The sequence below is a fragment of the Hypanus sabinus genome, chromosome 3 (genome assembly GCF_030144855.1).
Source record: "Hypanus sabinus isolate sHypSab1 chromosome 3, sHypSab1.hap1, whole genome shotgun sequence".
Lineage (NCBI taxonomy): Eukaryota > Metazoa > Chordata > Chondrichthyes > Myliobatiformes > Dasyatidae > Hypanus > Hypanus sabinus.
The window spans coordinates 83,130,628-83,158,539 of NC_082708.1; the positions used below are offsets into that span (position 1 = coordinate 83,130,628).

Here is a 27,912-nt window from a genome sequence, read left to right on the forward strand (position 1 = left end):
TGAAGGAACTGAAAAGGGAACAGCATTTTTACTGGAGTCAGGGTGGGAAGAGGTATAGTCAGGAGAGCTGTTGGGAGTGGTGGGATTATAAAATATAAAAGTAGGCTGTTTGTCTCCAGTGATGGAGGTAGAGGAAAGAGGTGTCAGAAATGGACCAAGTAAATTTATGGGCAGGGTGGAAGTTGGAGGCAAAGTTGATGAAATTGGGTGCATGAAGCAGCACCAATGCTTCGTCATTGTGACAGAGGTGGAAGTGGGGAGCATTACTAGGGAAGGCTTGGAATATGGACTGTTCCATGTAGCCAACAAAAAGGCAAGGCATAGCTGGGGCCCATGCAGGTGCCGATGACTGCACCTTGTGTTTGGAGAAAGTAGGAGGAGCTGAAAGTGAAATTGTTGAGGGTGGAGACCAGGTCTGGGAGACGGAGGCAGGTGGTGGTGTAGGGAGCCTGTTCAAGTCTACTGTCAAGAAAGAAGTGGAGAGCTTTAAGGCCTTCTTGAAGGGAGAATAGAAGTATTTAGGGACTCAACCAGTGTGGTGAAAATGAGGCGACTGGGGCCAGGGAATTGAATGTTGAGGAGATGGAGAACATGTGAATATAGCTGGGAAGACTCTGAAACAAGGGGGATAAAATGGAGTCAAGGTACGCTGACATGAAGTCAGTGGGTAGAAGCAATCAGCCTACCCAGATCCCACTACCAAGCACATCTTTCCCTACCCCCTTCTTTCTGCTTTCCGCAGGGATCGCTCCCTAAGCGACTCTCTTGTCCATTGTTCCCCCCACCATCCATCTCCCTCCTGGGACTTATCCTTGTAAACGGAACAAGTGCTACACCTGCTCTAACATTTCCTCCCTCACCATCATTCAAGGCCCCAGACAGTCCTTCCAGGTGAGACGACACTTCACCTGTGAGTCGGCTGGTGTGGTATACTGCATCTGGTGCTCCCAGCATGGCCTTTTTATATATTGGTGAGACCCGACGCAGACTGGGAGACTGTTTCGCTGAACACCTATGCTCGGCCAGAGAAAGCAGGATCTCCCAGTGGCCACACATTTTAATTCCATGTCTCATTCCCATTCTGATATGTCTATCCATGGCCTCCTCTGCTGTCAAGATGATGCCAACCTCATGTTGGAGGAACAACACCTTATATACCGGCTGGGTAGCTCCAACCTGATGGCATGAACATTGACTTCTCTAACTTCTGTTAATGCCCCTCCTCCCCTTCTTACACCATCCCTGATATATTTACATTCCCCCCCTTCTTTTTTTCTCTCTCATCACTTTTGCCCATCACTCTGCCTGTTCTCCATCTCCCTCTGGTTCTCCCCTCTCCTTTTCTTTCTCCCTAGGCCTCCTGTCCCATGATCCTTTCCCTTCTCCAGCTCTGTATCCCTTTTGCCAATCACCTTTCCGGCTCTCAGCTTCACCCCACCCCCTCTAGTCTATCATTTCACATTTCCCCCTCCCCCTCCTACTTTCTTTCCTTTCAGTTAGTCCTGATGAAAGGTCTCGGCCCAAAACATTGACAGCGCTTCTCCCTATAGATGCTGCCTGGCCTGCTGCGTTCCAGCATCTACAGATTTCCTGGTGTTGGCCTACCCGGAGAGTTAAGTTTGTAGACGTTGGGTTTGAGTTGGAAGCAAGCAGTGCGGGGTAAGGGAACCATGCGTATAGTGGCAGTGGATGTGTGATCTCCAGGGTTGATGAGATTGATATTGGTGTCAGAGACAATTTTCTGCTGGTTCTGAGTGGGGTCCTCCTGAAGGGATAACTAAGAGGAGGTGTCTGAGGGCTGCCAGTTGGCCTCAGCTTTGCAGAGATCAATCTGCCACACTACAACAACACCCCTTTTGTCTGCTGGTTTGCTGAGGAGGTTGGGATTGGTGCAGAGAGAGTGGAGAGTAGCACATTCAGAGGTTTGAAGAGGAGAGAGAAGTGCTGAAGTTGAGCTGGTTGATGTCCCATTGGCAATTAGAAATGAAAAGATCCAAAACAGGCAGAGAACCAGAGTGCCGTATCCTAGAAGAGGAGGAGGGTTGAATGTCTCTGCAGACAATTGAGTATAGGATGAAGCAATGAGGTAGTGGCTCTACCAGCTCTTTGCTGTGCTGTTTTAATTTCTGATACTTCCTCATGAATCAAATACTAATGGTAGATTAATTTGTAAGGACTACGTAAATTCTGCTATTGACTGTTAATGTTGAATAATGGGTCTCATTTGTAGAAGGTGATCTACCAATAAATATTGTTAAAGTATAGCCTCTACAGTCATTTTCAGCTACTGTTCACTCCAGAGTCATGCAGGTCAATGCATGGAATACTGTTGTGAAGCATGTGGAGTAGGAACTGTAATATTATGAAGAAAAACAGCAAGGAAATGATTGTCTCTGCTTGCTCCTGCCCCACTGAACTCATTTCTGCCTATCTGACTCTGTTTTATCTCCCCTTGTTCAATCCCTTCCCACCAATGTCTGTGATACTTCCCATGCTTTACATCTCTTCAAAGATTTCAAGTTCCCTGGCCCCCACCGCCTCATTTTCACCATGGACGTCCAGTCCCTAAATACCTCTATCCCCCACCAGGAAGGTCTCCAAGCTCTCCGTTTCTTCCTGGATTCCAGACCCAGCCAGTCACCTTCTACCACCACTCTTCTCCACCTCGTGGAATTAGTCCTCACTCTTAACAATTTCTCCTTTGGCTCCTCCCACTTCCTCCAAACTAAAGGTGTAGCCATGGGCACCCGCATGGGTCCTAGCTATGCCTGCCTTTTTGTCGGCCATGTGGAGCAATCTATGTTCCAAGCCTATACCGGTATCTGTCCTCCTCTTTTCTTGCGTTATATCGACGACTGCATCGGTGCTGCTTCCTGCACGCATGCTGAGCTCGTCAACTTCATTAACTTCGCCTCCAACTTTCACCCCGCCCTCAAGTTCACTTAGTCTATTTCCGACACCTCCCTCCCCTTTCTAGATCTCTCTGTTTCTACCTCTGGAGACAGCCGATTCACCGACGTCTACTACAAACCTACTAACTCCCACAGCTAACTACACTATTCCTCCTCCCACCCTGTCTCCTGCAAAAATGCTATCCCTTTCTCTCAATTCCTCCGCCTCCGCCGCATCTGCTTTCAGGATGAGGCCTTTCATTCTAGGACAAAGGAGATGTCTTCCTTTTTTAAAGAAAGGGGCTTCCCTTTGTCCACTATCAACTCTGCCCTCCATTGCGTCTCCCGTATTTCACGCACCTCTGCCCTCACCCCATCCCCCCGCCAGCCCACCAGGGATAGAGTCCCCCTGGTCCTCACTTATCACCCTACCAGCCTACAGATCCAACGTATAATCCTCCATAACTTCCGTCACCTCCTACGTGATCCCACCACCAGCCACATCTTCCCCTCCCTCCCCACTCTCGGCTTTCCGCAGGGATCGCTCCCTACGTGACTCCCTTGTCCATTCATCACCCCCATCCCTCCCCACCAGCCTCCCTCCGGGCACTCATCCCTGCAAACGGAAGAAGTGCTACACCTGCCCCCACACTTCTTCCCTCACCACCATCCCAGGCCCCAGACAGTCCTTTCAGGTGAGGCACCACTTCACCTGCGAGTCAACTGGGGTGATATACTGTATCCGGTGCTCCCGATGTGGCCATTTATACATTGGGGAGACCCACCGCAGACTGGGAGACGGTTTCGCCGAACACCGGCGCTCAGTCCTCCAGCAGTGGCGGGATCTCCCCGTGGCCACACACTTCTATTCCACAGACCACTCCCACTCCGGCATGTCTGTCCATGGCCTCCTCTACCGTCAAGATGAGGCCACACGCAGGTCGATGGAGCAATAACTTATCTCCTGCCTAGGTAGCCTCCTACCTGCCGGCATGAACATCCAACTCACTGACCTCCGTTGATACCCCTGCTCCCCCTTACCCACATCCCTATCTATTATTTTAGTCTGGTTCTCTTTCTCTCTCTTTTTTCCCCCTCACTATAATCTCCCTCCAGCCCTACCTTTCTTTCTCTTTTATTTCCCATAATTCTCCACCTTCCCCCAGCCTATTTCCCTCCAACCTATCACTTCCTAGCTCTCTACTTCATCCCTACCCCCACTTCTTATCCCCCCTCGACCATCCCACGTTACTTCACTCCTGATGAAGGGTTTTGGCCCGAAATGTCGTCACTACCTCCTCCCATAGATGCTGTCTGGCCTGCTGAGTTCGGCCAGCACTTTGGGTTTTTATTTAAGGAAATGATTCCTTTTTTTAGAGTTATACTTTATAATGTATATCTAGAGGTGCTATTTCTATTACAGCTGCTGCTGGGACAGTCAATATTGCTGTATCTGAAGGCATAGTTGATATCCCAGCAAATAGGGCATGGTTTCTGCTGAGGTATCTGCTGGCAGTACCTACAGTGCTTTCTCGGATGGCGCCATGCTTACAGGTGTTTCGGACTCATCATGTTACAGTCTGGAACACTGATAGTGCTGCATTTCAGTGCGTAATTTATGTTCTTGCCTCCAGCAGAACAATTTATACTGCCGTTTCTGGTGACACTTGCTTCTAGTGGCACGTATTACACTGTTTAGCAGAATTAGAAACCTGTCAGCTCAGAAACAGATGCCTTTGGCCAGCTTTATCTCTGCCGACTGCACTGCTTAGCAATAGTAATCCGTTAACACAGCTTACGCTGCTGCATCGAGTGGCACCTCTGGTACCGCTGCCTCTGGTGGAGCAATTCGTACTGTTCAGTCTGGTGACGCAGTTTATACTGGTGGAAGTGTGATGGAGCTGCTCATACTGCTGTCTATGGTAATACAGCAGTACTGCAGCTGCCTGTGACACAGTTTATACTGCCGCCTCTAGTAGTGGAACAGCTGTATTGTGGCCTCTGGTGGTAGTCTTTAAATTACTGCTCGCTTTCCTCTGTGTCTGATATCCTGATTGTCATGTCAACGCTACTGTTTCTTGTGCCACAGTTTATTTAGCCATCCTTCCGGAGACAGTTTATATGATGGTGCAGATTCTCTGCTGGGAAGGCTTACCCTGCTTGGCCGCTTCTGTTGGGACCGCTACATCGACCTCTCCAGTGAAACTCTTCATAATTCTCTTACAGTAGCATTTTAAATATTGTATCTTCCATTGTGTCTCAGGTGTCACTGTTTCCATTGTCTCTGTTGGTACATTTTCAATTGCTTCCTCTAGGAGCTTTAATGTTTGTGTTTGACGCAGCACTGTTTATATTTAAGTTGTTGGAGGAAGAATTTGCATCGATGCACCAGGTGACATTGTGTCTATGGTGGTGCAGTGCATGTTGTAATCTCTGGTACCTCTGGTATCTCTGGTAATCTCTGGTTTATCTGCTATCACAGCTTATATCAATGTCTCTCCTGGCATTCTTTATGTTGCTGTCTTTATTTGTACTTTTTGTACTGCTGCTTCTAATGGGCTTTTTGAAACTGCTGTCCGAGGAGCACTGATGATATCGCTGGCATTGGTGATCGCTGGCACTGCTGTCTTTGATGACATTGTTTATTTTGGAATATCTGGAACATTTGTCTGGTGTCACTGATCTTTTGGCTTTCTTTACATTGATGTCTTTGCACTGATTGTATTGCTGCCTCTGGTGGTACAACTTAAATCATGTCTTTGGTGAAGATGTTTATGTTGCTGCCTTTAAGCACATGACTTCAATCACTGTACCTGTGGAGTTGGAAGTTGCAGGTGCAGTAAGATCTCAAAAACCGTCATCAAATGGCTTGCTCAAACGGACCCTATTCTCAAGTTAGCAATTGAGTTTAGCAGTAGATATGTGGCTCCACAACACCGTAACTGCTGTGTTGGACTATTCTACTCCAAGAACAGCGGGTACTGGAGGGCCACTCCATCAGTGAGCTGCTCGTGGACCAGAGTAGCTGGACTTGTGTCGATGGCGGAGCTGGCTGATGTGTCAAAGAATACTGGAGAGAAAGCTGGCTGAGGCGTCGAAGGGGCTAGCCAGAATGGTGTCGGAGGAGCTGACCTGGCTACAGACCGTGTTTCTGCCTGCCACTCGGAAGCATCGAATTTGGTGCAGTATGACTGTGGGAGATTTCACTTGCAGTCGCAATTCTCTGTTGAGCAGTGGTAATGCAAGTTGCCACAAGCCTGTTACCCTTGTCTGGTGGAGGTGCAGACAGCATGGGGGCTGTGTAGTCTGGGTCATAGCGAGGTCTGGGCCTCAAACCTCAGGCTTGACTGCTGCTGTAGACCAGATGAGAGACGCGGAGGCATCTACAGAATGGCTTCTGAGCTCCGCTGGGACCTGGCCTTTCCCATTGGTGCTGCCCTCCTGCGTTCAAGCAGTGGAACGACAGGCTGAATTGCATGCATCTGTATGCTGTCGGGAGATTGTATCATCGATTGCTGGACGTTGTCGCTCAGGGTCTTGGACTTTATATATTTCTTTTCCAAGTGAATCTGCTTCTTAGCTTGATATTTTGAATTATGTTACTCACTATTTTTAAATGCACCTTGGTCCCAGAATGCTGTTTCATTTAGCTGTATCTGTGTATGGTTTGAATGATATTTGATCTGATTTGTGTTGTTGTTGCTTAGGATTTGTTTTTACCGAAATATTTTCAGAAAAATAAAGCCAGATAATGGATGCATACTACACAACAGTCAACAGAAACAGTTCAGAATTCAGACCTAATCCACGGCTTGAATATTCTGCAACGTTTATTTTACTGTTCATGTCTCTGTTTGCCCCCAGCAGGGGCTCAGTTATCCTCAGAAGGAAATCTATTTCACTATTATTGACTTATTAAGATCTCTCAAGATCTTCAGAATTCTTTTTTACATTTAATTGTTCATTGTCCTTCCCCATAATAATTTGCAGATTATATTTTTTTCATTCTTTAGTCAAATAATAATGGACATATAGAATTACCAGCAACTAAGGAGAGCTTTTAGGTTAGGTTGTTTGGAAAAACTATTCAATTCATTTCACACACATCCATGCTTATCCAACTGCCGGTAACACTGCCCATTCCAGATGAGATTTTAAAAAGCCTGCAACCCAGAAAACATCTTCTGCTACCTATCCAAGACCTTACTTCCTCTCCAAAATGTAGTCCCTACCGCACAGCATAAATACCAAGCACATGATGAATACTCAGGGCTGGTCAATCCAGGGAGGAATGATCTGGTCTTCCTGAAAATGCTGAAAGGAGTTCTGTGCTCAGCTCACCAGGAAGTTTTAGATTTGGGGATAGCAGTGGGGTTGACCTGCCCAGTGATAGTATCATGGGCTGGTGAGATAGACCAGAGGAGGGGGAAGTGATATCGTAAAGTGGCTGTAGTGAATGCACTGCAGCTGCTGTGAAGATGCAGAGGACTTGCTTTGTGTTCCAGCAACCAGGACCCTAGCAAGGAAACGCCAGAATGGGCACAGAAATGTAAAGGAGATGGTTTACTACACCGTGGCCTCTCAGAGTCGGAGGCAGTATCCTAAAAAGAGCGAAGGACATGAGATTTACCCACCACAACAGGCAGAAATGAAAGCAATGCATTCTCTGTCTGATTTGGCAAGTGTTGACAGCATCTAGGGCAGACCAACAGCTGTCAGCAGTCTCCATTGCTAGTACTGGTCACCCACAAATGTACACAAGAGGTTTATTAGGGGCCAGCAATGTGATATGTTAGTGGACACAGGGTCAGTGTCGATAACTAATCCACCCTTGCCAACACCAGAGAGGTGATCTATGTTCTCGGTTCAGGGGGTGGAATAATGAAGGCAGAGTGAAGTAACCTCAGGTACTAGAAATAGAGGGTGCAGCTTCCTGTAGATTCTTGAGTGTGCCCAAACAATGTCCTGGGGATAGACACACTATCATAGATTCAGGAACGGGAGAAGTGCCAAAAACAAGACAGGGCCAGCCAATGTGTGTGACCCACGGAATAGACACCATGTCACACAGAGAGACAGCAGCCCTAAGCAGGGACAGGAGCTGGGACAGCGTGTGGGAATCAATAGAGGGGAAAGTATCTTAGTTTCGGCAGAGACATTAAGTTCCACAACCTTGATGTTAATGCAGGCTGAGAAAGAGAAAAATTGCACAGTGTCCGAAGGCATTCGCCCCAGCCTGGAATGGAGGTGGATTCAAATGAGCTGGGCCCCTTCAGCAGTTAGGCCAGTGATCGAAAGGCTAGTTCAGGAGAGGGTGCCACTGGGGTGAGGTCCTTGCAGCCATCACAATAGAGACTACCCCTAACTCTCCTGTAGATTGAAAAAAGGGGCTGAGAATCTTGTTATCAGATTATCCACTGACATGGCATGGAAAGTGAACTGTTGCCTGTGAACCTAAAACAAAGTTAGCTCACTGTTCCCCTGCCCACTGAGTATCTGCTGATAGCCATTACTTGAGCTTTAGCTATCAGAGAATAACGAGGCAAGGAGAAGGATGTGATTAATGGTCCAGCAGGAAAGGAGGCAACAAGGTCACGGGTATAGACAATCAATAGATGGGATATTTGAGTACGCATTGACAGTCCTGACAACATTAATTTTGGTGTCTGGGATTTCTGCCTTCAGAAGCTTTTAGAATACGTGAATTTGTTTGACCGAGCAAAGGTGAAAATTCAGAGGTGTCTCCCACTCTAGATATGCAATTCAAAGGAAGCATTGTCTGCCCAAATTATTCAAGTAAGCAATGTCATTGTCACTATTGAAATTGTATTGCATCACCTACTGTTACTTTTGACCTTAAGGGTATAAAAATGTGATGTACTTTTGAATTTAAGAGACTCTACTGTGAGTGTCTACAGAAGCACGCCTGTATTTTGGGCAATCAACTTTAATTCCTCTAAATTATTATTTTTCATTCTTTTTAATTTTCTTACACTTTTTTGTTAATTCATTCATTTTCCTTTAATGGTTCCTTTTAGTTTCTATTTTCAAATTACTTTTCTTAGTTTTAGTGGAAAAACCTTTTCCTTCGATCTCAATATAACAGATTTTCATTAAAGGTGAATACACCAACCTGAAACTGTGATCTCCTCTCCAATAACTTGTTCTTCAACAACATCCAGTGAGCTGTCATTAATTATTCCGTTTGTTTCTTCATCACAAGCAAGACCAGAGTAGTCCTGTAGCAGGTCCGCATTGGGCACTTGCTCCACAATGACTGCGGGGAAAATACATGACCCACCAACCTGCAAAAGCAAAACAACCAATGAGTTACTGACAGCCGTTATGTTCTGAAGCTTAAATTCATTCTTATCTTAATTGGGAAGATTCTGGGAGTGGCTTGGTTGTCCAAGTTCTGTTCTGTTCATCGGCTGACAAGCTAAGTAACTGCAGTGTATATCTCTGATCCCAATGTCACAGTAAGATGAAACTAGAATCTGTGGTTCGACAGACCCCAGCTATAAAGTTATTGATGTTTATTTTCTGATCATTCTCTATAAAGTAAAAATTTGCAACTGTAAATAGATTACATACTGTATATCAAATGAAGTATGGTGTTTATTGCATTAATGTTGTGTGCTTATATCTGTAAAGCCAGCTGTTGTGATAAGAAATTTTGGCTTCTCGTGACCAATAGTGTTCTAAATACACATCTTGGTTTTCGTCTAGGGGCCTGATAACGCGGGCCAGTCTCAGAGACCAGCTTCTGCATTAACCTATCAGCACAAGATCGTCATATAAATTGTTTGCTTGCCTTTACAGTTTTAGGTAGGTAGGAGTTAATAAGGATGTGCAGAATCATAGCTAATACTTTAAAAAAATATATTGAAATAAATGTATTATTGAATTTATGGTTAGTCGATCATTCTGCTGTTTGCATCCATTATTTGTCTTTCTGAAAATATTCTGAATGTATAGTTAGAAATGGGGCTCTATTTGCAGCAGCTCTATGGTTTGATACAAAAGTTTCTGAAGAGTTGTCAGATTCATCTCTTAAATCAGCAGAAAGTATACTACTGGTCAAAAATATAGCTGGGTTTCATGCTCAAGTGACTGGAGCGGCTCTGAGGGAGAACTACAGTATATTCCTATATGTCTCACATTTTGGATCAGATTTAAGCTATGAACCAGTCTATATCCTTAAATGGATATAAAGTATTCCATGATTTGGTTCCAGAAGCAGTAAAATCTTTGGGCATCTTGGCCAATATTTATTGACATCTGTCTTCCAACTAACATCATTAAATAAATTATTTGTTCATTTAGTTGATCAATATTAAAAGACCCAGTATCATGAAAGAACATTAATCTCAGACATACCAGTTACGATTAAATTCAGTGATGTGGAGTTAAGCCAAGTAAGTTCACACAAGGCAGGGGAGTTATTTAATATAGAGAGGATTTAAAAAGGGGGAAGCGGTTTTCACAGAGGAGAATCAACACTGGTGGAAAAATGAGATAATTTTTAAACAGCAAATCAGCAGGTTATGATCAGCGCTGCACTTCCTGGAAAACTGTTAGAACAAACTCAACAGTTACTTTCAAACAGGAACTGCATATATGCACGAGAGGGAAGCATTTTCAGGGTGATAGAAAATGGTGGATGTTAATTAAATAACATTTTCAAAGGGTTGGTACAGCTAAGAAAGAATGAATGATCTCCTTCTACGTTGCATAGTTACATCCTTCAATAAAATTTTGATCAGGTTTTCTTGTTAGAATATACAGATCTCCAACCTGTATATTAGATGAATATTAGATGAATAGCACAAACTCCTTGAAATTTCAAGCAGTGCATCTGTGAATGTGGATTGTGTCCCTGCATTAGTGAGGATGTGGAGCATTCAGAATAGACCTCAGCATCTGTTGAGTTCAGACTAGAGTGTGCTCCTGGACTGGTGCGGACGGACAGTGGATTCTCATCCTGAGAAAGCTGTTAGTATTCTCCACCACTGTCCTGGTAATGCTGTAGCTGTGATACTGACACACAGCTGGAAAGCAAGGTGTGCATTATGGAGTTGGAAGCCATGCATGCATTATTAAGCTCTTTTCTTCCAAAATTCATGGTTCAGGACAAAAACATCTACTAAAAATGTCTAGCAATGCGTAACCATTTTCCAATGTTCCTTAGATTCAGGATCAGTTCCTGAAGATTGGAGAGTGGCTAATGTTATTCCACTTTTCAAGAAGGGAGGGAAGGAGAAAACAGAGAACTATCACCCTGTTAGCCTAACGTCAGTCGTGGGGAAGATGCTTGAGTCCATTATTAAGGACGAAATAGTGGCACATCTTGATGGCAGTAATAGGATTAGGCCGAGCCAGCATGGATTTACCAAGGGCAAATCATGCTTGACTAATCTGTTGGAGTTTTTTGAGGGTGTAACAGGGATGTTAGACGAGGGTAAGCCAGTAGATGTTGTATACCTAGATTTTCAGAAGGCATTCGATAAGGTGCCACATAGGAGATTGGTGAGTAAAATCAGAGCTCATGGCATTGCGGGCAGGGTTTCAACATGGATAGAAAACTGGTTGGCAGATAGAAAGCAAAGGGTAGCAGTGAATGGGTGTTTCTCGGACTGGCTGGAGGTGACTAGTGGGGTACCACAGGGCTCTGTATTGGGACCACAGCTCTTTACGATTTATGTCAACGATTTAGATGAGGGCATTGAAAACTATATCAGCAAGTTTGCTGACGATACTAAACTGGGTGGCAGTGTGACATGCGAAGAGGACGTTAGGGGAATACAGGGAGATTTGGATAGGCTGGGTGAGTGGGCAGATACTTGGCAGATGTCATTCAATGTGAATAAATGTGAAGTTAGCCACTTTGGAAGCAGGACCAAGAGGGCAGAGTATTGTCTGAACGGTGTAGAGTTAGGTAAGGGAGAAATGCAAAGAGACCTAGGAGTCCTAGTTCATCAGTCAATGAAGGTGAATGAGCAAGTGCAACAGGCAGTGAAGAGGGCAAATGGAATGTTGGCCTTTATTACAAGGGAAATTGAGTACAAGAGCAAGGATGTCCTCTTGCATTTGTACAGGGCCCTGGAGAGACCACACCTGGAATATTGTGTACAGTTTTGGTTTCCAGGTTTGAGGAAGGACATTCTGGCAATTGAGGAAGTGCAGCGTAGATTCACTAGGTTGATTCCTGGGATGGCAGGGCTGTCTTACGCAGAGAGATTAGAGAGATTGGGCTTGTACACACTGGAATTGAGGAGATTGAGAGGGGATCTGATTGAAACGTTTAAGATAATTAAAGGACTTGATAGGATTGAGCCAGGAAATATGTTCCAGATGTTGGGAGAGTCCAGTACCAGAGGGCATGGATTGAGAATAAGAGGTCAGTTATTTAAAACAGAGTTGAGGAAGAACTTCTTCTCCCAGAGAGTTCTGGAGGTGTGGAATGCACTGTCTCGGAAGATGGTAGAGGCCAATTCTCTGGATGCTTTCAAGAAGGAGCTAGATAGATATCTGATGGATAGGGGAATCAAGGGATATGGGGACAAGGCAGGGACTGGGTATTGATAGTGAATGATCAGCCATGACCTCAGAATGGCGGTGCAGACTCGAGGGGCCGAATGGTCTACTTCTGTACCTATTGTCTATTGTCTATAATGGAAGGGTTGTATCAGCCATCAGGGAACACAAGACCAATGACAAACAATGTTTTTTTATAGTCTGCAATGACAGCCATGTTGAAAAGCCTTCCTATTCATGAGAGCTCAGGGTTCACCAGGAGAGCCTATATTGTCATAGCAGTAGAGTTGATAGAGTTTCACCCTTGGGGAAGTTGTCATTGTTGACAATGCCCATGCACACAATTCCACTACCTTTATTAAGTCAAAGCATAAGAAGTTACTTCTCCTTATCAAGCTTGAATGACTTCTCAGAGCAGTGAGCAGCAGATCTTAAATTGTGGGACTTAGTAAGAGTGGCTGATGGTGGAGAGGGACTATGACATTGTCCTTCATAGTGACTGCAGTCTAGTCCCATGAACAGGTCTCCCACAGAACATCACTTATCTAAGCAAGGACTGGTTAGCAAAACTGAGGTTGTAGAATGAGTGTTGTTCAAGGGCGTTAAAAGAGAATTGCATATCTGAGATAATCTTTTGGATTAGTAACTTTGTATATGTGCACTTCTGAGAATTTTCTTGTTGTCTATGATGCCTAATGTAAATTTCCAACTCAGAGTTCTACCAGAAGTATGACCATGTAAGCACTTATTTAGTTCACTAACAAGGATCTCTAAATGTTGGTTTTAGTGTGGGAGCAATCTCCAGTGATATCTGAAGTCTCTCAATATCAGTCAAGTGGAATCCAGACAGAGATACTCATTTTGTCGAGCGTCATTTCTATGGCTCCATTGATTTGTAGACCAAGACCACCATCCTGGGAAAAACAGGTGCCCAGTGATATTGCATACATGATTGACACCTGGAAAATACTAAACATTCTAATGCGGATCCTGTCAAATTTCATTGAGAATTTTCAATTGACAATCCAATTAACACAGGCTAACATCAATTTTCAGTTTCATATTGATAAAAAAGACATTGTTATAAATTACAAAATATTTCATAATGAGAATGGTGAAACTGAAATATACATTCATTTGGATAGACAGTGGGTTTTCATACAAAAACAATCAACAATTCAAAAACATGTCTATTTTCCTTGACTAGGAAAATTCTATCAATGCCGCTTGTCTCAAGCTGTAACTCAGCTAAGGCTATTTAGCTGTGATTCATTGATTTCCATTCCCTCCATAAGTCCAAGTCTTTAAGACTTGAGTGTAAGAACCTACTGTATGTCACTCAAACAAAAATGATTTTTTTTGCTGGTTTAACCTTGCAAACTGCTCCTGCATTTCCAGACATCCTTTCACCACAAGATCTTTCCACATTATTTCCACCTTTCATATTCTTGCTGCAAGTACCTGGGGGTGCACCTGGATGACAGACTTGAGAGAAGCACCAACACCGAGGCTGTGTACAAGAAGACTAAGGTCCTTTGGAGTATGCAGGCCTCTCCTTCATATATTCTACCAGTCTGTTGTTGCCAGTACAATCTTCTACGTGATGGTGCCCTGGGACAATGGTGTCAACATTGGTGATGCCACCAGGCTCAGTAAACTGACTCGAAACGCTGGCTCTGTTACAGGAGTCAAACTGGACACTCTGGAGACTGTGGTAGAACAAAGGACCATATGGAAAATCCTGGCAATTTGGGACAATGTTTCTCATGCTCTGCATGCCACCTTGGCTGAACAAAGGAGCATTTTAGTAGTAGACGATGACAACTGTGCTGCTCCAAAGAGTGTTATATGAAGTCATTCTTATCCTTGGTCGTTAGGGTCTATAATGGGTCAACCTGTAGCCGGGGCAGTGCTGACCCCCTCCTGTTAGACTGTTTGAGGTAACTTGTTTTTATTCTTTCTTACTTCTGTTCTAGTATTTGTAGATCTGTACACTTGTAGTGCTACTGTGACATGATAATTTCCTTGGACTCAGTAAAGTGTCTAACCATCTATCTAATTTCTGGAACTTGGGTTTAGAATCATTTTGATCAGTTTCACACCACATAAGTGAAACAGCTTGCAAAATCAAAAATGACATCTGATTGTGGGAAAGCTGAGCTATCTATTATTATTTCTTTGGATCTGCCTATACCAAGGTTTCTCAGCCAGGGTTCCGTGGGAGGTCACTAGGGGTTCCAGGAGAGATCATGATTTAAAAAAAAAACATTGTTTTTTGAACTTTGTACAATGTGCTATGCTAGCGCTCGCAGTGCTGGGCTGTAACCGGGCAGCCCCGTTGGCAAGCTTGCTAGAGATCTCTCAGCCCAGCATGGCAGTGTGCAGTCAGACCGTGTTTATTTGCTTGAGTCCAATCTCAGTTTTCAATGCAAGACAGGAGGCCGTTGATAATTGGTGATGCTGTATTGCAGAGAGGGGAGGATGGTAGGCTGATCAGGAGTGCTGTGCTGCATGGAGAGGAGGATGGTAGGCTGGTGATGAGTCCATATTACTCAGATGGAGGACGGTAGGCTGATCCGCAGTGGTGTATTGCACGGAGAGGGAAAACAGTGTGCTGATAATTGGTGAGTGGTGTATTGCACGGAGGGGGAAGAAAGTGTGCTGATAATTGGTGAGTGGTGTATTGCACGGAGGGGGAAGACAGGGTGCTGATAATTGATGAGTGCTGTATTGCACGGAGGGGGAAGACAGTGTGCTGATAATTGGTGAGTGCTGTATTGCACGGAGGGGGAAGACAGTGTGCTGATAATTGGTGAGTGGTGTATTGCACGGAGAGGGAAGACTGTACTGATAATTGGTGAGTGGTGTATTGCACGGAGGGGGCAAGACAGGGTGCTGATAATTGGTGAGTGCTGTATTGCACGGAGGGGGTAGACTGTGCTGATAATTGGTGAGTGGTGTATTGCACGGAGAGGGAAGACTGTGCTGATAATTGGTGAGTGGTGTATTGCACGGAGGGGGCAAGACAGGGTGCTGATAATTGGTGAGTGCTGTATTGCACGGAGGGGGTAGACTGTGCTGATAATTGGTGAGCGCTGTATTGCACGGAGGGGGAAGACTGTGCTGATAATAATTGAGCGCTGTATTGCACGGAGGGGGAAGACAGTGTGCTGATAATTGGTGAGAGCTGTATTGCATGGAGGGGGAAGGCAGTGTGCTGATAGTTGGTGAGTGGTGTATTGCACGGAGAGGGAAGACAGTGTGCTGATAATTGGTGAGTGCTGTATTGCACAGAGGGGGAAGACAGTGTGCTGATAATTGGTGAGTGCTGTATTGCATAGAGGGGGTAGACTGTGCTGATAATTGGTGAGTGCTGTATTGCACGGAGGGGGCAAGACAGTGTGCTGATAATTGGTGAGTGGTGTATTGCACAGAGGGGGAAGACAGTGTGCTGATAATTGGTGAGTGCTGTATTGCACGGAGGGAGAAGACAGTGTGCTGATAATTGGTGAGTGCTGTATTGCACGGAGGGGGTAGACTGAGCTGATAATTGGTGAGCGCTGTATTGCATGGAGGGGGATGACTGTGCTGATAATTGGTGAGTGCTGTATTGCACGGAGGGGGCAAGACAGTGTGCTGATAATTGGTGAGTGGTGTATTGCACGGAGGGGGAAGACAGTGTGCTGATAATTGGTGAGTGCTGTATTGCACGGAGGGGGAAGACAGTGTGCTGATAATTGGTGAGTGCTGTATTGCACGGAGGGGGAAGACAGTGTGCTGATAATTGGTGAGTGGTGTATTGCACGGAGGGGGAAGACAGTGTGCTGATAATTGGTGAGAGCTGTATTGCACGGAGGGGGAAGACAGTGTGCTGATAATTGGTGAGTGATGTATTGCACGGAGAGGGAAGACTATGCTGAAAATTGGTGAGTGCCGTATTGCACGGAGGGGGCAAGACAGTGTGCTGATATTTGGTGAGTGCTGTATTGCACAGAGGGGGAAGACAGTGTGCTGATAATTGGTGAGTGCTGTATTGCATAGAGGGGGTAGACTGTGCTGATAATTGGTGAGTGCTGTATTGCACGGAGGGGGCAAGACAGTGTGCTGATAATTGGTGAGTGGTGTATTGCACGGAGGGGGAAGACAGTGTGCTGATAATTGGTGAGTGCTGTATTGCACGGAGGGGGAAGACAGTGTGCTGATAATTGGTGAGTGCTGTATTGCACGGAGGGGGTAGACTGAGCTGATAATTGGTGAGCGCTGTATTGCATGGAGGGGGATGACTGTGCTGATAATTGGTGAGTGCTGTATTGCACGGAGGGGGCAAGACAGTGTGCTGATAATTGGTGAGTGGTGTATTGCACGGAGGGGGAAGACAGTGTGCTGATAATTGGTGAGTGCTGTATTGCACGGAGGGGGAAGACAGTGTGCTGATAATTGGTGAGTGCTGTATTGCACGGAGGGGGAAGACAGTGTGCTGATAATTGGTGAGTGCTGTATTGCACGGAGAGAGTAGGCTGATAATTGGTGAGTGCTGTATTGCATAGAGGGGGTGGACTGTGCTGATAATTTGTGAGTGCTGTATTGCATGGAGGGGGCAAGACAGTGTGCTGATAATTGGTGAATGCCATATTGCATGGAGGGAGAAGGCAGTGTGCTGATAATTGGTAAGTGCTGTATTGCACGGAGGGGGAAGACAGTGTGCTGATAATTGGTGAGTGCTGTATTGCATAGAGGGGGTAGACTGTGCTGATAATTGGTGAGTGCTGTATTGCACGGAGGGGGCAAGACAGTGTGCTGATAATTGGTGAGTGGTGTATTGCACAGAGGGGGAAGACAGTGTGCTGATAATTGGTGAGTGCTGTATTGCACGGAGGGAGAAGACAGTGTGCTGATAATTGGTGAGTGCTGTATTGCACGGAGGGGGTAGACTGAGCTGATAATTGGTGAGCGCTGTATTGCATGGAGGGGGATGACTGTGCTGATAATTGGTGAGTGCTGTATTGCACGGAGGGGGCAAGACAGTGTGCTGATAATTGGTGAGTGGTGTATTGCACGGAGGGGGAAGACAGTGTGCTGATAATTGGTGAGTGCTGTATTGCACGGAGGGGGAAGACAGTGTGCTGATAATTGGTGAGTGCTGTATTGCACGGAGGGGGTAGACTGTGCTGATAATTGGTGAGTGGTGTATTGCACGGAGAGGGAAGACTGTGCTGATAATTGGTGAGTGGTGTATTGCACGGAGGGGGCAAGACAGGGTGCTGATAATTGGTGAGTGCTGTATTGCACGGAGGGGGTAGACTGTGCTGATAATTGGTGAGCGCTGTATTGCACGGAGGGGGAAGACTGTGCTGATAATAATTGAGCGCTGTATTGCACGGAGGGGGAAGACAGTGTGCTGATAATTGGTGAGAGCTGTATTGCATGGAGGGGGAAGGCAGTGTGCTGATAGTTGGTGAGTGGTGTATTGCACGGAGAGGGAAGACAGTGTGCTGATAATTGGTGAGTGCTGTATTGCACGGAGGGGGAAGACAGTGTGCTGATAATTGGTGAGTGCTGTATTGCACGGAGGGGGAAGACAGTGTGCTGATAATTGGTGAGTGGTGTATTGCACGGAGGGGGAAGACAGTGTGCTGATAATTGGTGAGAGCTGTATTGCACGGAGGGGGAAGACAGTGTGCTGATATTTGGTGAGTGCTGTATTGCACAGAGGGGGAAGACAGTGTGCTGATAATTGGTGAGTGCTGTATTGCATAGAGGGGGTAGACTGTGCTGATAATTGGTGAGTGCTGTATTGCACGGAGGGGGCAAGACAGTGTGCTGATAATTGGTGAGTGGTGTATTGCACAGAGGGGGAAGACAGTGTGCTGATAATTGGTGAGTGCTGTATTGCACGGAGGGAGAAGACAGTGTGCTGATAATTGGTGAGTGCTGTATTGCACGGAGGGGGTAGACTGAGCTGATAATTGGTGAGCGCTGTATTGCATGGAGGGGGATGACTGTGCTGATAATTGGTGAGTGCTGTATTGCACGGAGGGGGCAAGACAGTGTGCTGATAATTGGTGAGTGGTGTATTGCACGGAGGGGGAAGACAGTGTGCTGATAATTGGTAAGTGCTGTATTGCACGGAGGGGGAAGACAGTGTGCTGATAATTGGTGAGTGCTGTATTGCACGGAGGGGGAAGACAGTGTGCTGATAATTGGTGAGTGCTGTATTGCACGGAGAGGGAAGACTATGCTGAAAATTGGTGAGTGCTGTATTGCACGGAGGGGGCAAGACAGTGTGCTGATATTTGGTGAGTGCTGTATTGCACAGAGGGGAAGAGAGTGTGCTGATAATTGGTGAGTGCTGTATTGCACGGAGAGAGTAGGCTGATAATTGGTGAGTGCTGTATTGCACGGAGGGGGAAGACAGTGTGCTGATAATCGGTTAGTGCTATATTGCACGGAGGGGGAAGACAGTGTGCTGATAATCGGTGAGTGCTGTATTGCACGGAGGGGAAAGACAGTGTGCTGATAATTGGTGAGTGCTGTCTTGCACGGAGGGGAAAGACAGTGTGCTGATAATTGGTGAGTGGTGTATTGCACGGAGAGGGAAGACTGTACTGATAATTGGTGAGTGGAGTATTGCACGGAGGGGGCAAGACAGGGTGCTGATAATTGGTGAGTGCTGTATTGCACGGAGGGGGTAGACTGTGCTGATAATTGGTGAGTGGTGTATTGCACGGAGAGGGAAGACTGTGCTGATAATTGGTGAGTGGTGTATTGCACGGAGGGGGCAAGACAGGGTGCTGATAATTGGTGAGAGCTGTATTGCACGGAGGGGGTAGACTGTGCTGATAATTGGTGAGCGCTGTATTGCACGGAGGGGGAAGACTGTGCTGATAATAATTAAGCGCTGTATTGCACGGAGGGGGAAGACAGTGTGCTGATAATTGGTGAGAGCTGTATTGCATGGAGGGGGAAGGCAGTGTGCTGATAGTTGGTGAGTGGTGTATTGCACGGAGAGGGAAGACAGTGTGCTGATAATTGGTGAGTGCTGTATTGCACGGAGGGGGAAGACAGTGTGCTGATAATTGGTGAGTGCTGTATTGCACGGAGGGGGAAGACAGTGTGCTGATAATTGGTGAGTGGTGTATTGCACGGAGGGGGAAGACAGTGTGCTGATAATTGGTGAGAGCTGTATTGCACGGAGGGGGAAGACAGTGTGCTGATAATTGGTGAGTGATGTATTGCACGGAGAGGGAAGACTATGCTGAAAATTGGTGAGTGCCGTATTGCACGGAGGGGGCAAGACAGTGTGCTGATATTTGGTGAGTGCTGTATTGCACAGAGGGGGAAGACAGTGTGCTGATAATTGGTGAGTGCTGTATTGCATAGAGGGGGTAGACTGTGCTGATAATTGGTGAGTGCTGTATTGCACGGAGGGGGCAAGACAGTGTGCTGATAATTGGTGAGTGGTGTATTGCACGGAGGGGGAAGACAGTGTGCTGATAATTGGTGAGTGCTGTATTGCACGGAGGGGGAAGACAGTGTGCTGATAATTGGTGAGTGCTGTATTGCACGGAGGGGGTAGACTGAGCTGATAATTGGTGAGCGCTGTATTGCATGGAGGGGGATGACTGTGCTGATAATTGGTGAGTGCTGTATTGCACGGAGGGGGCAAGACAGTGTGCTGATAATTGGTGAGTGGTGTATTGCACGGAGGGGGAAGACAGTGTGCTGATAATTGGTGAGTGCTGTATTGCACGGAGGGGGAAGACAGTGTGCTGATAATTGGTGAGTGCTGTATTGCACGGAGGGGGAAGACAGTGTGCTGATAATTGGTGAGTGCTGTATTGCACGGAGAGGGAAGACTATGCTGAAAATTGGTGAGTGCTGTATTGCACGGAGGGGGCAAGACAGTGTGCTGATATTTGGTGAGTGCTGTATTGCACAGAGGGGAAGACAGTGTGCTGATAATTGGTGAGTGCTGTATTGCACGGAGAGAGTAGGCTGATAATTGGTGAGTGCTGTATTGCACGGAGGGGGAAGACAGTGTGCTGATAATCGGTTAGTGCTATATTGCACGGAGGGGGAAGACAGTGTGCTGATAATCGGTGAGTGCTGTATTGCACGGAGGGGAAAGACAGTGTGCTGATAATTGGTGAGTGCTGTCTTGCACGGAGGGGAAAGACAGTGTGCTGATAATTGGTGAGCGCTGTATTGCACGGAGGGGAAAGACAGTGTGCTGATAATTGGTGAGTGCTGTATTGCACGGAGGGGAAAGACAGTGTGCTGATAATTGGTGAGCGCTGTATTGCACGGAGGGGGAAGACAGGGTGTTGATAATTGGTGAGTGCTGTATTGCACGGAGGGGAAAGACAGTGTGCTGATAATTGGTGAGCGCTGTATTGCACGGAGGGGGAAGACAGGGTGCTGATAATTGGCAAGTGCTGCATTGCACGGAGGGGGTAGACTGTGCTGATAATTGGTGAGCGCTGTATTGCATGGAGGGGGATGACTGTGCTGATAATTGGTGAGCGCTGTATTGCATGGAGGGGGCAAGACAGTGTGCTGATAATTGGTGAGTGCTGTATTGCACGGAGAGAGTAGGCTGATAATTGGTGAGTGCTGTATTGCATAGAGGGGGTGGACTGTGCTGATAATTTGTGAGTGCTGTATTGCATGGAGGGGGCAAGACAGTGTGCTGATAATTGGTGAATGCCATATTGCATGGAGGGAGAAGGCAGTGTGCTGATAATTGGTAAGTGCTGTATTGCACGGAGGGGGAAGACAGTGTGCTGATAATTGGTGAGTGCTGTATTGCATAGAGGGGGTAGACTGTGCTGATAATTGGTGAGTGCTGTATTGCACGGAGGGGGCAAGACAGTGTGCTGATAATTGGTGAGTGGTGTATTGCACAGAGGGGGAAGACAGTGTGCTGATAATTGGTGAGTGCTGTATTGCACGGAGGGAGAAGACAGTGTGCTGATAATTGGTGAGTGCTCTATTGCACGGAGGGGTTAGACTGAGCTGATAATTGGTGAGCGCTGTATTGCATGGAGGGGGATGACTGTGCTGATAATTGGTGAGTGCTGTATTGCACGGAGGGGGCAAGACAGTGTGCTGATAATTGGTGAGTGGTGTATTGCACGGAGGGGGAAGACAGTGTGCTGATAATTGGTGAGTGCTGTATTGCACGGAGGGGGAAGACAGTGTGCTGATAATTGGTGAGTGCTGTATTGCACGGAGGGGGAAGACAGTGTGCTGATAATTGGTGAGTGCTGTATTGCACGGAGAGGGAAGACTATGCTGAAAATTGGTGAGTGCTGTATTGCACGGAGGGGGCAAGACAGTGTGCTGATATTTGGTGAGTGCTGTATTGCACAGAGGGGAAGAGAGTGTGCTGATAATTGGTGAGTGCTGTATTGCACGGAGAGAGTAGGCTGATAATTGGTGAGTGCTGTATTGCACGGAGGGGGAAGACAGTGTGCTGATAATCGGTTAGTGCTATATTGCACGGAGGGGGAAGACAGTGTGCTGATAATCAGTGAGTGCTGTATTGCACGGAGGGGAAAGACAGTGTGCTGATAATTGGTGAGTGCTGTCTTGCACGGAGGGGAAAGACAGTGTGCTGATAATTGGTGAGTGGTGTATTGCACGGAGAGGGAAGACTGTACTGATAATTGGTGAGTGGAGTATTGCACGGAGGGGGCAAGACAGGGTGCTGATAATTGGTGAGTGCTGTATTGCACGGAGGGGGTAGACTGTGCTGATAATTGGTGAGTGGTGTATTGCATGGAGAGGGAAGACTGTGCTGATAATTGGTGAGTGGTGTATTGCACGGAGGGGGCAAGACAGGGTGCTGATAATTGGTGAGTGCTGTAATGCACGGAGGGGGTAGACTGTGCTGATAATTGGTGAGCGCTGTATTGCACGGAGGGGGAAGACAGTGTGCTGATAATTGGTGAGTGCTGTATTGCACGGAGGGGGAAGACAGTGTGCTGATAATTGGTGAGTGCTGTATTGCACGGAGTGGGAAGACAGTGTGCTGATAGTTGGTGAGTGGTGTATTGCACGGAGGGGGAAGACAGTGTGCTGATAATTGGTGAGAGCTGTATTGCACGGAGGGGGAAGACAGTGTGCTGATAATTGGTGAGTGATGTATTGCACGGAGAGGGAAGACTATGCTGAAAATTGGTGAGTGCCGTATTGCACGGAGGGGGCAAGACAGTGTGCTGATATTTGGTGAGTGCTGTATTGCACAGAGGGGGAAGACAGTGTGCTGATAATTGGTGAGTGCTGTATTGCACGGAGGGGGAAGACAGTGTGCTGATATTTGGTGAGTGCTGTATTGCACAGAGGGGGAAGACAGTGTGCTGATAATTGGTGAGTGCTGTATTGCATAGAGGGGGTAGACTGTGCTGATAATTGGTGAGTGCTGTATTGCACGGAGGGGGCAAGACAGTGTGCTGATAATTGGTGAGTGGTGTATTGCACGGAGGGGGAAGACAGTGTGCTGATAATTGGTGAGTGCTGTATTGCACGGAGGGGGAAGACAGTGTGCTGATAATTGGTGAGTGCTGTATTGCACGGAGGGGGTAGACTGAGCTGATAATTGGTGAGCGCTGTATTGCATGGAGGGGGATGACTGTGCTGATAATTGGTGAGTGCTGTATTGCACGGAGGGGGCAAGACAGTGTGCTGATAATTGGTGAGTGGTGTATTGCACGGAGGGGGAAGACAGTGTGCTGATAATTGGTGAGTGCTGTATTGCACGGAGGGGGAAGACAGTGTGCTGATAATTGGTGAGTGCTGTATTGCACGGAGGGGGAAGACAGTGTGCTGATAATTGGTGAGTGCTGTATTGCACGGAGAGGGAAGACTATGCTGAAAATTGGTGAGTGCTGTATTGCACGGAGGGGGCAAGACAGTGTGCTGATATTTGGTGAGTGCTGTATTGCACAGAGGGGAAGACAGTGTGCTGATAATTGGTGAGTGCTGTATTGCACGGAGAGAGTAGGCTGATAATTGGTGAGTGCTGTATTGCACGGAGGGGAAAGACAGTGTGCTGATAATTGGTGAGCGCTGTATTGCACGGAGGGGGAAGACAGGGTGCTGATAATTGGCGAGTGCTGCATTGCACGGAGGGGGTAGACTGTGCTGATAATTGGTGAGCGCTGTTTTGCATGGAGGGGGATGACTGTGCTGATAATTGGTGAGCGCTGTATTGCACGGAGTGGGAAGACTGTGCTGATAATTGGTGAGTGCTGTATTGCACGGAGAGGGAAGACAGTGTGCTGATAATTGGTGAGTGCTGTATTGCACGGAGGGGGAAGACAGTGTGCTGATAATTGGTGAGAGCTGTATTGCATGGAGGGGGAAGACAGTGTGCTGATAATTGGTGAGTGGTGTATTGCACGGAGGGGGAAGACAGTGTGCTGATAATTGGTGAGCGCTGTATTGCATGGAGGGGGATGACTGTGCTGATAATTGGTGAGTGCTGTATTGCACGGAGGGGGCAAGACAGTGTGCTGATAATTGGTGAGTGGTGTATTGCACGGAGGGGGAAGACAGTGTGCTGATAATTGGTGAGAGCTGTATTGCACGGAGGGGGAAGACAGTGTGCTGATAATTGGTGAGTGCTGTATTGCACGGAGGGGGAAGACAGTGTGCTGATAATTGGTGAGTGCTGTATTGCACGGAGAGGGAAGACTATGCTGAAAATTGGTGAGTGCTGTATTGCACGGAGGGGGCAAGACAGTGTGCTGATATTTGGTGAGTGCTGTATTGCACAGAGGGGGAAGACAGTGTGCTGATAATTGGTGAGTGCTGTATTGCACGGAGAGAGTAGGCTGATAATTGGTGAGTGCTGTATTGCATAGAGGGGGTGGACTGTGCTGATAATTTGTGAGTGCTGTATTGCATGGAGGGGGCAAGACAGTGTGCTGATAATTGGTGAATGCCATATTGCATGGAGGGAGAAGGCAGTGTGCTGATAATTGGTAAGTGCTGTATTGCACGGAGGGGGAAGACAGTGTGCTGATAATCGGTTAGTGCTATATTGCACGGAGGGGGAAGACAGTGTGCTGATAATCGGTGAGTGCTGTATTGCACGGAGGGGAAAGACAGTGTGCTGATAATTGGTGAGTGCTGTCTTGCACGGAGGGGAAAGACAGTGTGCTGATAATTGGTGAGCGCTGTATTGCCCGGAGGGGAAAGACAGTGTGCTGATAATTGGTGAGCGCTGTATTGCACGGAGGGGGAAGACAGGGTGCTGATAATTGGTGAGTGCTGTATTGCACGGAGGGGAAAGACAGTGTGCTGATAATTGGTGAGCGCTGTATTGCACGGAGGGGGAAGACAGGGTGCTGATAATTGGCGAGTGCTGCATTGCACGGAGGGGGAAGACAGTGTGCTGATAATTGGTGAGCGCTGTATTGCATGGAGGGGGATGACTGTGCTGATAATTGGTGAGTGCTGTATTGCACGGAGGGGGCAAGACAGTGTGCTGATAATTGGTGAGTGGTGTATTGCACGGAGGGGGAAGACAGTGTGCTGATAATTGGTGAGAGCTGTATTGCACGGAGGGGGAAGACCGTGTGCTGATAATTGGTGAGTGCTGTATTGCACGGAGGGGGAAGACAGTGTGCTGATAATTGGTGAGTGCTGTATTGCACGGAGAGGGAAGACTATGCTGAAAATTGGTGAGTGCTGTATTGCACGGAGGGGGCAAGACAGTGTGCTGATATTTGGTGAGTGCTGTATTGCACAGAGGGGGAAGACAGTGTGCTGATAATTGGTGAGTGCTGTATTGCACGGAGAGAGTAGGCTGATAATTGGTGAGTGCTGTATTGCATAGAGGGGGTGGACTGTGCTGATAATTTGTGAGTGCTGTATTGCATGGAGGGGGCAAGACAGTTGCTGATAATTGGTGAATGCCATATTGCATGGAGGGAGAAGGCAGTGTGCTGATAATTGGTAAGTGCTGTATTGCACGGAGGGGGAAGACAGTGTGCTGATAATCGGTTAGTGCTATATTGCACGGAGGGGGAAGACAGTGTGCTGATAATCGGTGAGTGCTGTATTGCACGGAGGGGAAAGACAGTGTGCTGATAATTGGTGAGTGCTGTCTTGCACGGAGGGGAAAGACAGTGTGCTGATAATTGGTGAGCGCTGTATTGCACGGAGGGGAAAGACAGTGTGCTGATAATTGGTGAGCGCTGTATTGCACGGAGGGGGAAGACAGGGTGCTGATAATTGGTGAGTGCTGTATTGCACGGAGGGGAAAGACAGTGTGCTGATAATTGGTGAGCGCTGTATTGCACGGAGGGGGAAGACAGGGTGCTGATAATTGGCGAGTGCTGCATTGCACGGAGGGGGTAGACTGTGCTGATAATTGGTGAGCGCTGTATTGCATGGAGGGGGATGACTGTGCTGATAATTGGTGAGCGCTGTATTGCACGGAGGGGGAAGACTGTGCTGATAATTGGTGAGTGCTGTATTGCACGGAGAGGGAAGACAGTGTGCTGATAATTGGTGAGTGGTGTATTGCACGGAGGGGGAAGACAGTGTGCTGATAATTGGTGAGTGCTGTATTGCACGGAGGGGGAAGACAGTGTGCTGATAATTGGTGAGAGCTGTATTGCATGGAGGGGGAAGACAGTGTGCTGATAATTGGTGAGTGCTGTATTGCACGGAGAGGGAAGACTATGCTGAAAATTGGTGAGTGCTGTATTGCACGGAGGGGGCAAGACAGTGTGCTGATAATTGGTGAGTGCTGTATTGCACGGAGGGGGAAGACAGTGTGCTGATATTTGGTGAGTGCTGTATTGCACAGAGGGGGAAGACAGTGTGCTGATAATTAGTGAGTGCTGTATTGCATAGAGGGGGTAGACTGTGCTGATAATTGGTGAGTGCTGTATTGCACGGAGGGGGCAAGACAGTGTGCTGATAATTGGTGAGTGCAGTATTGCACGGAGAGGGAAGACAGTGTGCTGATAATTGGTGAGTGCTGTATTGCACGGAGGGGGAAGACAGTGTGCTGATAATTGGTGAGTGCTGTATTGCACGGAGAGGGAAGACTATGCTGAAAATTGGTGAGTGCTGTATTGCACAGAGGGGGCAAGACAGTGTGCTGATAATTGGTGAGTGCTGTATTGCACGGAGGGGGAAGACAGTGTGCTGATATTTGGTGAGTGCTGTATTGCACAGAGGGGGAAGACAGTGTGCTGATAATTGGTGAGTGCTGTATTGCACGGAGAGAGTAGGCTGATAATTGGTGAGTGCTGTATTGCATAGAGGTGGTAGACTGTACTGATAATTGGTGAGTGCTGTATTGCACGGAGGGGGTAGACTGTGCTGATAATTGGTGAGCGCTGTATTGCATGGAGGGGGATGACTGTGCTGATAATTGGTGAGCGCTGTATTGCACGGAGTGGGAAGACAGTGTGCCACTAATTGGTGAGTGGTGTATTGCACGGAGGGGGAAGACAGTGTGCTGATAATCGGTTAGTGCTGTATTGCACGGAGGGGGTAGACTGTGCTGATAATTGGTGAGTGCTGTATTGCACGGAGGGGGAAGACAGTGTGCTGATAATTGGTGAGTGCTGTATTGCACGGAGAGAGTAGGCTGATAATTGGTGAGTGCTGTATTGCACGGAGGGGGAAGACAGTGTGCTGATAATCGGTTAGTGCTATATTGCACGGAGGGGGAAGACAGTGTGCTGATAATCGGTGAGTGCTGTATTGCACGGAGGGGAAAGACAGTGTGCTGATAATTGGTGAGTGCTGTCTTGCACGGAGGGGAAAGACAGTGTGCTGATAATTGGTGAGCGCTGTATTGCACGGAGGGGAAAGACAGTGTGCTGATAATTGGTGAGTGCTGTATTGCACGGAGGGGAAAGACAGTGTGCTGATAATTGGTGAGCGCTGTATTGCACGGAGGGGGAAGACAGGGTGCTGATAATTGGTGAGTGCTGTATTGCACGGAGGGGAAAGACAGTGTGCTGATAATTGGTGAGCGCTGTATTGCACGGAGGGGGAAGACAGGGTGCTGATAATTGGCGAGTGCTGCATTGCACGGAGGGGGTAGACTGTGCTGATAATTGGTGAGCGCTGTATTGCATGGAGGGGGATGAGTGTGCTGATAATTGGTGAGCGCTGTATTGCACGGAGGGGGAAGACTGTGCTGATAATTGGTGAGTGCTGTATTGCACGGAGAGGGAAGACAGTGTGCTGATAATTGGTGAGTGGTGTATTGCACGGAGGGGGAAGACAGTGTGCTGATAATTGGTGAGTGCTGTATTGCACGGAGGGGGAAGACAGTGTGCTGATAATTGGTGAGAGCTGTATTGCATGGAGGGGGAAGACAGTGTGCTGATAATTGGTGAGTGGTGTATTGCACGGAGGGGGAAGACAGTGTGCTGATAATTGGTGAGCGCTGTATTGCATGGAGGGGGATGACTGTGCTGATAATTGGTGAGTGCTGTATTGCACGGAG

The 27,912-nt window shown here is 47.2% G+C and overlaps 1 protein-coding gene across 6 annotated transcripts in view; it reads right to left on the reverse strand.

The window, feature by feature from the left end:
• Nucleotides 1-27,912, reverse strand: part of LOC132391484 (ETS-related transcription factor Elf-1-like) — a 165,898-nt gene that overhangs the window by 55,253 nt on the left and 82,733 nt on the right. For all 6 annotated transcript variants that reach the window (XM_059964743.1, XM_059964747.1, XM_059964742.1 and 3 more), the window contains one exon: nucleotides 9,025-9,196. In XM_059964743.1, coding sequence (XP_059820726.1) covers nucleotides 9,025-9,196 — 172 coding nt within the window. The remainder of the gene's footprint in view (nucleotides 1-9,024; nucleotides 9,197-27,912) is intronic.